At 53.1% G+C, this 15,356-nt stretch overlaps 1 protein-coding gene across 1 annotated transcript in view; it reads right to left on the bottom strand.

The window, feature by feature from the left end:
• Window positions 1–15,356, bottom strand: part of LOC137351494 (microtubule-associated serine/threonine-protein kinase 3-like) — a 307,891-nt gene that overhangs the window by 269,910 nt on the left and 22,625 nt on the right. Inside the window, exons 4-5 of the mRNA XM_068015943.1 lie at window positions 10,163–10,295; window positions 9,584–9,749 (exon numbers count right to left, since the gene is read on the bottom strand). Coding sequence (XP_067872044.1) covers window positions 9,584–9,749; window positions 10,163–10,295 — 299 coding nt within the window. The remainder of the gene's footprint in view (window positions 1–9,583; window positions 9,750–10,162; window positions 10,296–15,356) is intronic.

Below are 15,356 nucleotides of genomic sequence, written 5' to 3'. Positions count from 1 at the left end.
ACGCACTGCCCAGAGTGTTCTTGCGCTCACACTCACTGCCCAGAGTGTTCCTGTGCACACGCTCACTGCCCAGAGTGTTCCTGTGCACACGCTCACTGGCCAGAGTGTTTCCGTGCACAAACTCACTGCCCAGAGTGTTTCTGTGCACACACTCACTGGCCAGAGTGTTTCTGTGCACACACTCACTGCCCAGAGTGTTCCTGTGCTCACAGTCACTACTCAGAGTGTTCCTGCACTCACACTCACTGGCCAGAGTGTTTCCGTGCACAAACTCACTGCCCAGAGTGTTCCTGTGCACACGCTCACTGCCCAAAGTGTTCCAGTGCACACGCTCACTGCCCAAAGTGTTCCTGTGCTCACACTCACAGCCGAGAGAGTTCCTGTGCACACGCTCACTGCCCAAAGTTTTCCTGTGCTCACACTCACAGCCGAGAGAGTTCCTGTGCACACGTTCAATGCCAAGAGAGTTCCGTGCACACACTCACTGCCCAGATGTTCCTGTGCACACACTCACTGCCCAGAGTGTTCATGTGCTCACACACACTGCCGAGAGTCTTCCTGAGCACACGCTCACTGCCGTGAGTGTTCCTGTGCACACGCTCACTGCCCAGGGTGTTCCTGTGCACACGCTCATTGTCAAGAGGGTTCCTGTGTACACGCTCACTGCCCAGAGTGTTCCTGTGTACATATTCACTGCCCAGAGTGTTCCTGTGCACACGCTCACTGCCGAGGGTGTTCCTGTGCACACGTTCACTGCCGAGAGTGTTCCTGTGCTCACACACACTTCCCAGAGTGTTCATGTGCTCACACACACTGCCGAGAGTGTTCCTGTGCACACGCTCACTGCCCAGAGTGTTCCTGTGCACACGCTCACAGCCGAGGGTGTTCCTGTGTACACGTTCACTGACCAGAGTGTTCCTGTGCACACACTCACTGCCCAGAGTGTTCCTGAGCACACACTCACTGCCAAGAGTGTTCCTGTGCACATGTTCACTGCCCAGAGTGTTTCAAAGCAAACGTTCACTGCCCAGAGTGATCCTGTGTACACGTTCACTGCCCAGAGTGTTCCTGTGTACACGCTCACTGCCCAGAGTGTTGCTGTGCACACGTTCACTGACCAGAGTGTTCCTGTGCACACACTCACTGGCCAGAGTGTTTCCGTGCTCAAACGCACTGCCCAGAGTGTTCTTGCGCTCACACTCACTGCCCAGAGTGTTCCTGTGCACACGCTCACTGCCCAGAGTGTTCCTGTGCACATGCTCACTGGCCAGAGTGTTTCCGTGCACAAACTCACTGCCCAGGGTGTTCTTGCGCTCACACCCACTGCCCAGAGTGTTCCTGAGCACACACTCACTGCCGAGAGTGTTCCTGTGCACATGTTCACTGCCCAGAGTGTTTCAAAGCAAACGTTCACTGCCCAGAGTGATCCTGTGTACACGTTCACTGCCCAGAGTGTTCCTGTGTACACGCTCACTGCCCAGAGTGTTCCTGTGTACACGTTCACTGACCAGAGTGTTCCTGTGCACACACTCACTGGCCAGAGTGTTTCCGTGCACAAACTCACTGCCCAGGGTGTTCTTGCGCTCACACCCACTGCCCAGAGTGTTCCTGAGCACACACTCACTGCCGAGAGTGTTCCTGTGCACATGTTCACTGCCCAGAGTGTTTCAAAGCAAACGTTCACTGCCCAGAGTGATCCTGTGTACACGTTCACTGCCCAGAGTGTTCCTGTGTACACGCTCACTGCCCAGAGTGTTCCTGTGTACACGTTCACTGACCAGAGTGTTCCTGTGCACACACTCACTGGCCAGAGTGTTTCCGTGCTCAAACGCACTGCCCAGAGTGTTCTTGCGCTCACACTCACTGCCCAGAGTGTTCCTGTGCACATGCTCACTGCCCAGAGTGTTCCTGTGCACACGCTCACTGGCCAGAGTGTTTCCGTGCACAAACTCACTGCCCAGGGTGTTCTTGCGCTCACACCCACTGCCCAGAGTGTTCCTGTGCACACGCTCACTGGCCAGAGTGTTTCCGTGCACAAACTCACTGGCCAGAGTGTTTCCGTGCACAAACTCACTGCCCAGGGTGTTCTTGCGCTCACACCCACTGCCCAGAGTGTTCCTGTGCACACGCTCACTGGCCAGAGTGTTTCCGTGCACAAACTCACTGGCCAGAGTGTTTCCGTGCACAAACTCACTGCCCAGGGTGTTCTTGCGCTCACACCCACTGCCCAGAGTGTTCCTGTGCACACGCTCACTGCCCAGAGTGTTCCTGTGCACACGCTCACTGGCCAGAGTGTTTCCGTGCACAAACTCACTGCCCAGGGTGTTCTTGCGCTCACACCCACTGCCCAGAGTGTTCCTGTGCACGCGCTCACTGCCCAGAGTGTTCCTGTGCACACGCTCACTGGCCAGAGTGTTTCCGTGCACAAACTCACTGCCCAGAGTGTTTCTGTGCACACACTCACTGGCCAGAGTGTTTCTGTGCACACACTCACTGCCCAGAGTGTTCCTGTGCTCACAACCACTACTCGGAGTGTTCCTGCGCTCACACTCACTGGCCAGAGTGTTTCCGTGCACAAACTCACTGCCCAGAGTGTTCTTGCGCTCACACTCACTGCCCAGAGTGTTCCTGTGCACACGCTCACTGCCCAGAGTGTTCCTGTGCACACACTCACTGGCCAGAGTGTTTCCGTGCACACTCTCACTGGCCAGAGTGTTTCTGTGCACACACTCACTGGCCAGAGTGTTTCTGTGCACACACTCACTGCCCAGAGTGTTCCTGCACTCACACTCACTGCCCAGAGTGTTCCTGTGCTCACAACCGCTACTCAGAGTGTTCCTGTACTCACAACCACTACCCAGAATGTTCCCGCGCTCACACGCATGACCCAGAGGGTTCCTGCACTCACACTCACTGCCCAGAGTGTTTCTGTACTCACACTCACAACCCAGAGTGTTCCTCTACTCACAACCACTACCCAGCGTGTTCCTGTACTCACACTCACGACCCAGAGTGTTCCTGCACTCACACTCACTGCCCAGTTCATTCCTGTGCATGCACTCACTAGCCAGAGTGTTCCCACGCTCACACTCGCTATCCAGAGTATTCCTGCGCTCACACTCACTACCCAGGATGTTCCTGTGTTCACAACCACTGCCCAGAGTGTTTCGTCTCTCACACACACTGCCCTGTGTGTTCCTATGCTCACATTCACTACCCAGGGTATTCCCGAGCTCACACCCATTACCCAGAGGGTGCCCGCGCTCACACTCACTGCCCAGTGTTCCCGCGCTCACACTCGCTACCCGCTAGGGTTGTAACAGGTCAGTTGGATACCTGACTGGGTGGTGCATGACTTGCTGAATATATATCGCAGTTTTTTAAGAGCAAGTTAAGACACATCAGGATATTGATAGAAAGGAAGATCTGCAGAAATGTATAACAGGCAGAAAATACGATATTATCTGTTTTACACAATCACTAACAGTTAAAGTAAACTCAGAATCACAGAATCACAGAATAATACAGTGCAGAAGAGGCCCTTCGGCCCATCGAGTCTGGACCGATGCATTAAAGACACCTGACCTGTCTACCTAATCCCATTTGCTAGCACTTGGCCCATAGCCTTGAATGTTATGAGGTGCCAAGTGCTCATCCAGGTACTTTTTAAAGGATGTGAGGCCACCTGCCTCTACCACCCTCCCAGGCAGGGCGTTCCATCGATGCTCCGCGTATCCCTAATGTCAAAAGGCTGTGGGTGACGTGGAGAAAGTAAGATGGCTGATTGGTCACACCTGGTCCCACACAAAGACAAACAAAAATGATTTCATCAACTAGAAGTACAACATGCCCATCAAAATATAGAATAGTACCCTGAACAGTTAAAGAAAATCAAGGCTGCTATTAGATCAGCTGGAAGCTTAATGGAAAAGAGGATCATGAACAATGTTAGAGTAAAGGGAAAGGATGGAGAGGAATTTCTGAAATGTGTTCAGAAGAACTTCCTTGATCAGTCTGTTCTCGGTCCAACTAAGAAGGGGGCATTGCTGGATCTGGTGCTGGGGAATGAGGTGGGCCAAGTGGACCAGGTGTCTGTGGGGCAGCACTTGGGTAAGAGTGATCATTGTATAATAAGATTTAGATTAGTAATGGGGAAGAGCAAGGAACAGTCTAAAGTAGAACTTCTAAACTAGAAGAGGGCTAACTTTAATGGGATGAGAAGGGATCTAGCCAGGGGAAAATGGAACCAAAGTCTGACAAGAAAAACTGTAATGGGTGCTCTTTAAGAAGGAGATGTTTCAGGTGCAGGCTAGGTACATTCCAACAAGGGCGAAAGGTGAGGGAACCACAGCCAGGGCTCCTTGGATGATAACAGAGATAGTGAATATGATGAAACAAAAAAAGAGGGTGTTCGATGCATGCCAGGTGAATTCATCAAGCGAGAACCAGGCTAAATACAATGGCTGGATGTTTTCGGCTCCCGCCGACTCCGGAACGGCTGGGTCGGAAGCGGCCAAGAACGCCGAATCTGCTCCACGCCGCCCGCCCACCGGCATCACGCGCGGGGCTGCCAATTAGTGGCCCCTCTGCATATTCGGCACCCGACAGGGCATACACAACCGGCTGATTCAGTGGAGTTGGGGGCGGGGCAATGACAACACTTTAAAATGTCAGACAGCAGTAGAATGGAGCAGATGCTCATAGGGAGGAGTTGTCAGTGTAACTGCTGAGGTGATCAGCTGACTGGAAAGTGAAGAAATCAAGGAAAAATGACAGCGCCCAGGGACAAGAAAGGGGCCAAGATTTGCAGACCAAATCCAGAGCGAGGGTGGGGAGAAGGTTTACCACAGCCCCCAGATTCTCAGAGCAATCTCTGCAGGTCCTCCTCCAGGTGGTGGAGGCAAGGCGGGACATATTATTCAACGCCAATGGCCGAAGAAGGCCCACAGAAGTGACCAAGAGGGCCTGGCTGGAGGTCACTGAGGAAGTCAGCAGCCACTGTGTGGTACAGAGGACATGGCTCCAGTGTCGCAAGTGGCTCAATGACCTGCTTCGCTCTGCCTGGGTATGGGGTACTCCTCATTAATCTCATTGTGAATGTGTCAGGGAAGGGTCAGTCTGACATAATGATGCAAGATGGAAACCAGCAATGAGCAGTCTGATGAAGTAACAGAAATTTTGATGAGGGGAATGCACTGGATGTTGTTTGTATGGATTTTAAGAACGTGTTTGATAAAGTATCACATAAAAGGCTGGTTAACAAAATTAGAAAAGGAGGGTCAGTGTCTAATTGAATTTTTAAAAATTGGCTTAAGAATAGAAAACAGCGAGTTGTGGTGAATGGTTGTTTTTCAGACTGGAGGATGGTGGAGAGTGGTGTTCACCAAGGCCAGGACCACTGCTTTTTTTGCTTAGAAATTGGAATATAGAGTAAAATTTCAAAATGTGCCGATGATACCAAACTTGGAGAAGTGGCAAACAGTGACATAAGATAGGCTAGCAGAAAGGGCAGGCAAGTGGCAGATGGAATTTAATACAGAGAAATGTGGGGCGATGCATTTTGGCAGAAGGAATAGGGAGAGGCAATATAGACTTAATGACACAGTTCTAAAGAGTGTGCAGGGACAGAGGGACCTGGGGGTTCATGTGCATAGATCTTTGAAGGTGGCAGGACATATTGAGAGAGTGGTGAGTAAAGCATATGGGATCTTGGGCTTCATAAAGAGAGGTACAAAAACAGGGAGGTTATGCTGAACCTTTATAAAGCTCTGGTTAGGCCCCAACTGGAGTATTGTGTCCAGTTCTGGTCACCACACTTTAGGAAGGATGTGAGGGTCCTTGAGAAGGTGCAGAGAAGATTTACCAGAATGGTTGCAAGAATGAGGGATTTTAGCTACAAGTTTAGTTTGGAGAAGCTGGGGTTCTCCTTGGAGCAAAGGTGATTGAGGGGAGATTTGATCGAGGTGTACAAGATTATGACAGGTTTAAATAGGGTGGACAAAGAAAAGCTGTTCCCATTAGCTGATGGTACAAGGACTAGGGGACACAGATTGAAGGTTTTGCCTAAGAGATACAGGCGGGATACAAGGAAAGAGCTTTTTTACAAAGTGAATGGAACTCACAGCCTACAAGGGTGGTGGAAGGGGAAATGATCAATGTTTTCAAAAGGAAATTGGATGCCAAGTTGAGAGAAATAAACTTCCAGGGCCACAGGATAGAGCTGGGGAATGGGGCTGACTAGATTGCTCTACAGAGAGCTGGCATGGATATGATGGGCCAAACAGCCTCCTTCTGTACCATAATGACTCTTTTACTCTATGTTAAGTAAGGTAGAGCTATGTCAAGAATTGGAAAACCATGAAAGACTATTTTGAGCATTGAAAGACGGTGAAGGGTGAAGGAGTAGGAAGGACTCTCAGTCTGTCAATATTTAGCATCAGTTTTTACTCCTGAACACAATGCACTGCTGACAGCAATATGTTAACAGTGAAATGGTTATTAAAATAGATGAGAATATCGACTTAGATTAAAGAACATTCAAATAGTTTGGGCCAAATGATATCCCCCGAGGATCCTTACAGAGATAGAACAGCCCCTTGCCCATATTTTTAATAGTTTACTGGATTCTGGGATTGTTTTCACAGACTGGAGTGAGGCTAATATAGTTCCAATTTTAAAAAGGGTGATAAGGCAGAACTGGGTAACTATTTGCCGATTAGCTTGACCAACAATGGAGGTGATGCTTGAAGCAATCATGCAAATGCAAAGAGTACGAGAAATACTTTGGTGGAATTACAGATTTGTATCATTTGAGAATTTAGAAAGCACAGGTACTTCAGCAACATAGATTAATAGAGAACTTGGAGCAGAATGCCAACTCAAAGGTTACAAGGAAGGACAGGCTCACTCACGATAGAGGAGGTATAGCCTTATTTGTTAAAGATAATGTAACTGCTCTGATTAAAAGATGCTGTTAAACAGCAACTGAATCTAGTTGGCTCCACTTGATTCAAGCTGCTACTCAAATTTATTTTTGACTACCAGGTGATAGATCAAGGTCAGAAATTAGACAGCTTGGTTAGAGTTTATTATACCTGCATTAAGCCATGTCTGTCTTACTGAAGACTTCAGCTTTCCTCACAAAAAATGGACTGATGGGGAACCAGTGTGGTGGGTAAATTAGCTGAAACAGTTGTACATAATGTTACAAAAGTACTTCCATATTTTGTTAAATTTTGAGGACTTATGTTTAATTTGGGAAAACTGAAAAGGATCCATGAATGGATTTGTTTCACTGGGATAATTGAAAGGACAACATGTACTGGAAGTCACCTGTCTTCAGATAAATACCCAGCAGGAGCTGTTTGCTGTGGGGGAGATGTTTACGGAGAAGTGACAGGTCAAGATTTATAGGCGCTTGACTCATGAGATATTGTTTTGGTTTCCTTTGGACAATGTGTTAGAGTTTTAAAAATCAACCTGAAGGACAAAATCCCAGCTCAGCCTGTTCCATCTCTTTGAAAAGCCTGCCAGTTTTTTCCATCTCTTTGAGAAGCTCTTACAAACGAGTGTAAGAAATAAAGAAATTGTTGATGCATTCCCCCTGAAAGGCCTGTCTGAAACCCTGGTTGCCTCATTTCTCCTGAGACGCTAGAAAAAACTGCTGGATAAATCCTTGACGCCGCCTGACCAAATTACTCCAGGGAAAGATCCCGATGACAGTCGTCTACACATAGTTGGGATGCCAAATCACAAAAGGGACAACTGACATCTTTCCATGCCTTCTCTTTTTTCTTCAAGAATTAGCAAGTATTTGGCCAAAGTTTTCTTTTTTTGTCTTTTTTTTTGCAACAGAACTCTAAAAAGAAACTCCATTTTTTTCTGGTTAACCTGTGTTTGTGAAAGCGTGGACATACACTCAGTATATTCAGCAGACACAGCAGCATTGTGGGTATTGTTGTAGTCTCCTTATCAGCACTGCCTGCCTGTAAAACTGAGAGAGAGAGAGAGCTGTGCTCTGGAATGTGGAGGCTGCTGAATCTCTCTCCCTTGCAAGTAAAAATAAATGGTACACTGTTAACCTCTATCAGACAGTGTGGAGAGTCGTTAGTTGATTTTAATTTGATTCCCACAATATATGTGTGTGTGTGAGGGGCTAAGGTAAAAGGGAATTTTCATACTTCAATCTGTGTGTTTATGCTTTGCTTCATTACTGGTTATGTCTTGTTTTATAATAAACTGATAATTTTGTTGTTTATTAAAGAAACCTGGTTGGTGTATTTTATTCTGGGATAAAGAGTAGAGTCTATGATTGACCGTATCAGTAACTGGGTAAATATTTAAATATATGTTCTGACCTGTGGAGAAGCAGAACTAGAAAAGACAGTGCAATCCTCCTGCCTCGGTCGTAACAATAAATTAACGATTGTTTTCTGACTCCTTATAACATTCTGGCTTGGGCTGATAAGTGGCAAATTACATTCGCGCCACACAAGTGTCAGGCAGTGACCATCTCGAACAAGAGAGAATCTAACCATCTCCCCTTGACATTCAACAGCATCACCATCGCTGAATCCCCCACTATCAACATCTTTGGGGGGGGTGGGGGGTCACCATTGACCAGAAACCTAATGGCTCCAGCCACATAAATACCGTGGCTACAAGAGCAGGCCAGAGGCTGGGAATTCTGCAGTGAGTAACACACCTCCTGACTCTCAAAACCTGCCCATCATAAAGTCAGGAGTGTGATGGAATACTCTCCACTTGCCTGGATGGGTGCAGCTCCAACAACACTCAAGAAGCTCGACACCATCCAGGACAAAGCAGCTCGCTTGATTGGCACCCCATCTACAAACATTCACTCCCTCCACCACCGACGCACAGTGGCAGCAGTGTGTACCATCTACAAGATGCACTGCAGCAACGCACCAAGGTTCCTTCGACAGCACCTTCCAAACCCGTGACCGCTACCAACTAGAAGGACAAGGGCAGCAAACACATGGGAACACCACCACCTGCAAGTTCCCCTCAAAGTCACACACCATCCTGAACTGGAATTATATCGCTGTTCCTTCACTGTCGCTGGGTCAAAATCCTGGAACTCCCTCCCTAACAGCACTGTGGGTGTACCTACCTCACATGGACTGCAGCGGTTCAAGAAGGCAGCTCATCACCACCTTCCCAAGGGCAATGAGGGATCAGCAACAAATGCTGGCCTGGCCAGTGATGACCACATCTTGTAAGCGAATCAAAATAAACCCTGTATCACCTTGCCCACTGGTTCTCTCCTCTCTCAAGCTCCCCTGCACCTCCCTCCCCCACTCCCCGTCCACTTCCCCACTCCGTCCCACCTCAGCTCCCCCCGTCCAACCCCCACCCGATTCCCACTGCTCCTTCCTCTCCGTTCCTCCCCCCCACTTCTCCCCCTCCCTTCGCTAACAGGTGAGTGCATCTCAGTATTGCTCTTTTTCAGGAATTTGTTTACAAGAACGTCCACTGGACCAAGTCTCACTCCCAGCAAGCACTGGGGGGACCTTATCCATCGCACGCTGGAAATTCCAACTCGATCTCTGATGCAACCTACCGCTAACCACTTGTCCAAACAGTTCCTCCGGAGTCTCTCCAAAGAACGGAGCACAACCAACAAGGAATTCAAAGAGAATGACTCCCATGGCCCACCAGTCCACAGGTTTGCCATACCCCTGTCTGAGGATCACTTCTGGAGCAATGTATTCGGGAGTCCCACAAACCTGTCAAAAAACACAGAAGCCCATCAACAAACTGAGCCACATTCAGCTCCCCTCAAATTAGTAAGTGTGTCCAAAAGCCCCCTGCCCTTTGACCCACCCTATCGTTCATCCCACCCAGTCCTTTGACCCCTCCACCCGCCAGCCCACTCCACCCTCCAAACCTACAGCATTCTGACCCTACCCCACTCACTGACCCCCTGACCTCCACCTACTTCCCTCCAATTCCTCCGCTCAACAACCCAAATTCCAACCAGCCCATTCAAAGACTCCCCCGTGCCTCCGCTCCCACCATCCTTCAACCTCCAAACCTGTGAGCCTCCGCCCTCTGACCCCACCCTGCCCTTGGAATCCCCATTGGGCTCAGACACCCCTGCACCCACCATGCCCTCCCACCAACCCTCCTTCCCGTGTACCTGTTTATCGATGAACTCCCGGGTATCCTTTTCGATGTGATCCTCGTACAGATTGGTGGTCATGTTCATGAGTCCGATCCTGGATAGCCCGAAGTCAGTCAGTTTGATGTGACCCAGGGAGGTGATTAACAGGCTGCAACCACAGCAAATGGTCACCACTTACAACATCTCCTTGGCACATTCAAAATCCCCAGCTAGCAGGATATCCAGTCATCAACCTGTTAATAGTGGAGGTGTGGACACGGAGATCTGTCCAGAATCAGGGGAAATCATTGCAGGGGAGGGGATTAATCAGTGAGAGTGTTAGTTTGGCGGGGGGGGGGTGGGGGTCAATGTGGGTGAGGAGGCGTGGTGAGGGGGGAGGGGGTTCTGTGTGGGGGAGGTGCTCATTGTGGGGGAAGTACTGAGTGTGGGGGAGGGCAGGTAAGCAGTATTAGTGTTGGGGGTGGGGCATCAGTGTGGAATGGAAAATAAGGGAGAAGGAGGGGGCTCAGTGTGGGTGGAGGGGGGTCAATGTGGGTGCAGGGGGGGTCAGTGTGGGCGGAGTGGGGTCAGTGTGGGCGGAGGGGGGTCAGTGTGGGCGGGGAGGTGTCAGTGTGGGCGGAGGGGGGGGTCAGTGTGGGCGGAGGGGGGGTCAGTGTGGGCGGGGGGGTGTCAATGTGGGCGGAGGGGGCTCAGTGTGGGCGCAGGGGGTGTCAATGTGGGCGGAGGGGGGGGTCAGTGTGGGCGGAGGGGGGGGTCAGTGTGGGCGGAGGGGCGGTCAGTGTGGGCGGAGGGGGGTCAGTGTGGGCGGAGGGGGGTTCAGTGTGGGAATAGGGGGGGTCAGTGTGGGCGGAGGGGGGGTCAATGTGGGCGGAGGGGGGGTCAGTGTGGGCGGAGGGGGGTCAGTGTGGGCGGAGGGGGGTCACTGTGGGCGGAGGGGGGTCGGTGTGGGCGGAGGGGGGTTCAGTGTGGGCAGAGGGGGGTCAGTGTGGGCGGAGGGGGGGGTCAGTGTGGGCGGTGGGTGGTCAGTGTGGGCGGAGGGGGAGTCAGTGTGGGCGGAGGGGGAGTCAGTGTGGGCGGAGGGGGGTCAGTGTGGGCGGAGGGGGAGTCAGTGTGGGCGGAGGGGAGTCAATATGGGCGGAGGGGGGTCAGTGTGGGCGGAGGGTTCAGTGTGGGCAGAGGGGGGTCAGTGTGGGCGGAGGGGGGGTCAGTGTGGGCGGTGCGGGGTCAGTGTGGGCGGAGGGGGGTCAGTGTGGGCAGAGGGGGGGTCAATGTGGGCGGAGGGGGGCCAGTGTGGGCGGAGGGGGGTCAGTGTGGGCGGAGGGGGGTCAATGTGGGCGGAGGGGGGTCAGTGTGGGCGGAGGGGGGTCAATGTGGGCGCAGGGGGGGTCAGTGTGGGCGGAGGGGGGTCAGTGTGGGCGGAGGGGGGTTAGTGTGGGCGGAGGGGGGTCAATGTGGGCGCAGGGGGGGTCAGTGTGGGCGGAGGGGGGTCAGTGTGGGCGGAGGGGGGTCAGTGTGGGCGGAGGGGGGTTAGTGCACGGGTTCCACAAGTGCCGAAAGAGAGAGTTATATCTCTAGAATACAACAGAGCATTTCCCCCAATACAGAAGTTATCCATCTGGTGAACTTGGCATTTCAACTTTCAAGCGCATCAGAAGAGATGAAAGGAGCAGGGATGGAGGGAGCAGGAATGGAGGGAGCAGGGATGGAGGGAGCAGGGATGGAGGGAGTAGGGATGGAGGGAGTAGGGATGGATAGAGCAGGGATGAAGGGAGCAGGAAAGGAGGGAGTAGGGATGAAAGGATCAGGAATGGAGGGAGCAGGGATGGAGGGAGTAGGGATGGAGGGAGAAGGGATGGAGGGAGTAGGGATGGATAGAGCAGGGATGAAGGGAGCAGGAAAGGAGGGAGTAGGGATGAAAGGATCAGGAATGGAGGGAGCAGGGATGGAGGGAGTAGGGATGGAGGGAGCAGGGATGGAGGGAGTAGGGATGGAGGGAGTAGGGATGGATAGAGCAGGGATGAAGGGAGCAGGAAAGGAGAGAGTAGGGATGAAAGGATCAGGAATGGAGGGAGCAGGGATGGAGGGAGTAGGGATGGAGGGAGCAGGAATGGAGGGAGCAGGAATGGAGGGAGCAGGGATGGAGGGAGCAGGAATGAAGGGAGCAGGGATGGAGAGAGGATGGCGGGAGCAGGAATGGAGGGAGCAGGGATGGAGGGAGCAGGGATGGAGGGAGTAGGGATGGAGGGAGTAGGGATGGATAGAGCAGGGATGAAGGGAGCAGGAAAGGAGGGAGGAGGGATGAAAGGATCAGGAATGGAGGGAGCAGGGATGGAGGGAGTAGGGATGGAGGGAGCAGGAATGGAGGGAGCAGGAATGGAGGGAGCAGGGATGGAGGGAGCAGGAATGGAGCAGGAATGGAGGGCGCAGAAATGGTGAGAGCAGGAATGGAGGGAGCAGGGATGGAGGCAGCAGGGATGGAGGGAGTATTGATGGAGGGAGCAGGAATGGAGGGAGTAGGGATGGATAGAGCAGGGATGGAGGGAGCAGGAATGGAGGGAGCAGGGATGGAGGGAGCAGGGATGGAGGGAGTAGGGATGGAGGGATCAAGGATGGAGGGAGTAGGGATGGAGGGAGTAGGGATGGACGGAGCAGGGATGGAGGGAACAGGGATAGAGGGAACAGGGATGGAGGGAATAGGGATGGAGGGAGCAGGAATGGAGGGAGTAGGGATGGAGGGAGTCAGGATGGAGGAAGGCAGGGAGCAGGAATGGAGGGAGTAAGGATGGAGGGAGCAGGGATAGAGGGACGAGGGATGGAGTGATTAGGGATGTAGGGAGCAGGGACAGAGGGAGCAGGGATGGAGGGATTAGGGATGGAGGGAGATGGGATGGAGGGAACAGGGATGAAGAAAGCAGTGATGAGGAGAGCAGAGATGGAGGGAGCAGGGAGGAAGAGAGCAGGGATGAGGAGAGCAGGGATGGAGGGAGCAGGGATGGAGGGAACAGGGATGGAGGGAACAGGGATGGAGGGAACAGGGATGAGGAGAGCAGGGATGGAGGGAACAGGGATGGAGGGAACAGGGATGAAGACAGCAGGGATGGAGGGAGCAGGGATGGAGGCAGCAGGGATGGAGGGAGCGGGAATGGAGGGAGCAGGGATGGAGGGAGCAGGGATGGAGGGAGTAGGGATGGAGGGAGCAGGGATGGAGGGAGCAGGGATGGAGGAAGTAGGGATGGAGGGAGTAGGGATGGATAGAGCAGGGATGAAGGGAGCAGGAAAGGAGGGAGTAGGGATGAAGGGAGTAGGGATGGAGGGAGCAGGGATGGAGGGAGCAGGAATGGAGGGAGCAGGGATGGAGGAAGCAGGGATGGAGGGAGCAGGGACGGAGGGAGCAGGGATGGAGGGAGCAGGGATGGAGGGAGCAGGGATGGAGGGAGAAGGGATGAGGAGAGCAGGTATGGAGGGAGCAGAGATGGAGGGAGCAGAGATGGAGGGAGCAGGGATGGAGGGAGCAGGGATGGAGGCAGCAGGGATGGAGGGAACAGGAATGAAGAGAGCAGGGATCAGGACAGCTGGAACGGAGGGAGCAGGGATGGAGGGAGCAGGGATGGAGGGAGCAGGGATGGAGGCAGCAGGGATGGAGGGAGCGGGAATGTAGGGAGCGGGAATGGCGGGAGCGGGAATGGAGGGAGCAGGGATGGAGGGAGTAAGGATGGAGGGAGCAGGAATGGAGGGAGCAGGAATGGAGGGAGCAGGGATGGGGCGAGTAGGGATGGAGGGAGCATGAATGGAGGGAGTAGGGATGAAGGGAGTAGGGATGGAGGGAGCAGGGATGGAGGGAGCAGGAATGGAGGGAGCAGGGATGGAGGAAGCAGGGATGGAGGGAGCAGGGATGGAGGGAGCAGGGATGGAGGGAACAGGAATGAAGAGAGCAGGGATCAGGACAGCAGGGACGGAGGGAGCAGGGATGGAGGGAGCAGGGATGGAGGGAGAAGGGATGAGGAGAGCAGGGATGGAGGGAGCAGATATGGAGGGAGCAGGGATGGAGGGAGCAGGGATGGAGGGAGCAGGGATGGAGGGAGAAGGGATGACGAAAGCAGGAAAGGAGGGAGTAGGGATGGAGGGAGAAGGAATGGAGGGAGCAGGGATGGAGGGAGCAGGAATGGAGGGTGTAGGGATAGATGGAGCAGGGATGGAGGGATTAGGGATAGAGGGAGCAGGGATGGAGGGAGCAGGAAAAGAGGGAGTAGGGCTGGAAGGAGCAGGAATGGAGGGAGCAGGAATGGAGGGAACATGGATCGAGCAAGTCGGGATGGAGGGAGCATGGATGGAAGGACTAGGGATGGAGGGAGCAGGAATGGAGGGAGCAGGGATGGAGGAAGCAGGGATGGAGGAAGCAGGGATGGAGGGAGCAGGGATGAGGAGAGCAGGGATGGAGGGAGCAGGGATGGAGGGAACAGGGATGGAGGGAACATGGATGAAGAGAGCAGGGATGAGGAGAGCAGGGATGGAGGGAGCAGGGATGGAGGGAGAAGGGATGAAGAAATCAGGAAAGCAGGGAGTAGGGATGGAGGGAGAAGGAATGGAGGAAGCAGGGATGGAGGGAGTAGGGATGGAGGGAGCAGGAATGGAGGGAGAAGGGATGAGGAGAGCAAGGATGGAGGGAGTAGGGAACGATGGTGCAGGGATGGAGGGAGTAGGAATTGAGGGAGGAGGGATGGAGGGAGTAGGGATGGATAGAGCAGGGATGGAGAGAGCAGGAAAGGAGGGTGTAGGGATGGAAGGAGCAGGAATGGAGGGAGAAGGAATGGAGGGAGCAGGAATGGAGGGAGTAGGGATGGAGGGATCAGGGATGGAGGGATCAGGGATGGAGGGAGTAGGGATGGATAGAGCAGGGATGAAGGGAGCAGGAAAGGAGGGAGTAGGGATGAAAGGATCAGGAATGGAGGGAGCAGGGATGGAGGGAGTAGGGATGGAGGGAGCAGGGATGGAGCGAGTAGGGATGGAGGGAGGAGGGATGGATAGAGCAGGGATGAAGGGAGCAGGAAAGGAGGGAGTAGGGATGAAAGGATCAGGAATGGAGGGAGCAGGGATGGAGGGAGTAGGGATGGAGGGAGCAGGAATGGAGGGAGCAGGAATGGAGGGAGCAGGATTGAAGGGAGCAGCAATGGAGGGAGCAGGGATGGCGGGAGCAGGAATGTAGGGAGCA

Source organism: Heterodontus francisci, chromosome 36 (assembly GCF_036365525.1).
Source record: "Heterodontus francisci isolate sHetFra1 chromosome 36, sHetFra1.hap1, whole genome shotgun sequence".
NCBI lineage: Eukaryota > Metazoa > Chordata > Chondrichthyes > Heterodontiformes > Heterodontidae > Heterodontus > Heterodontus francisci.
Note: the sequence above shows the minus strand (reverse complement) of the source record. Positions and strands in the feature narration are given on the sequence as shown.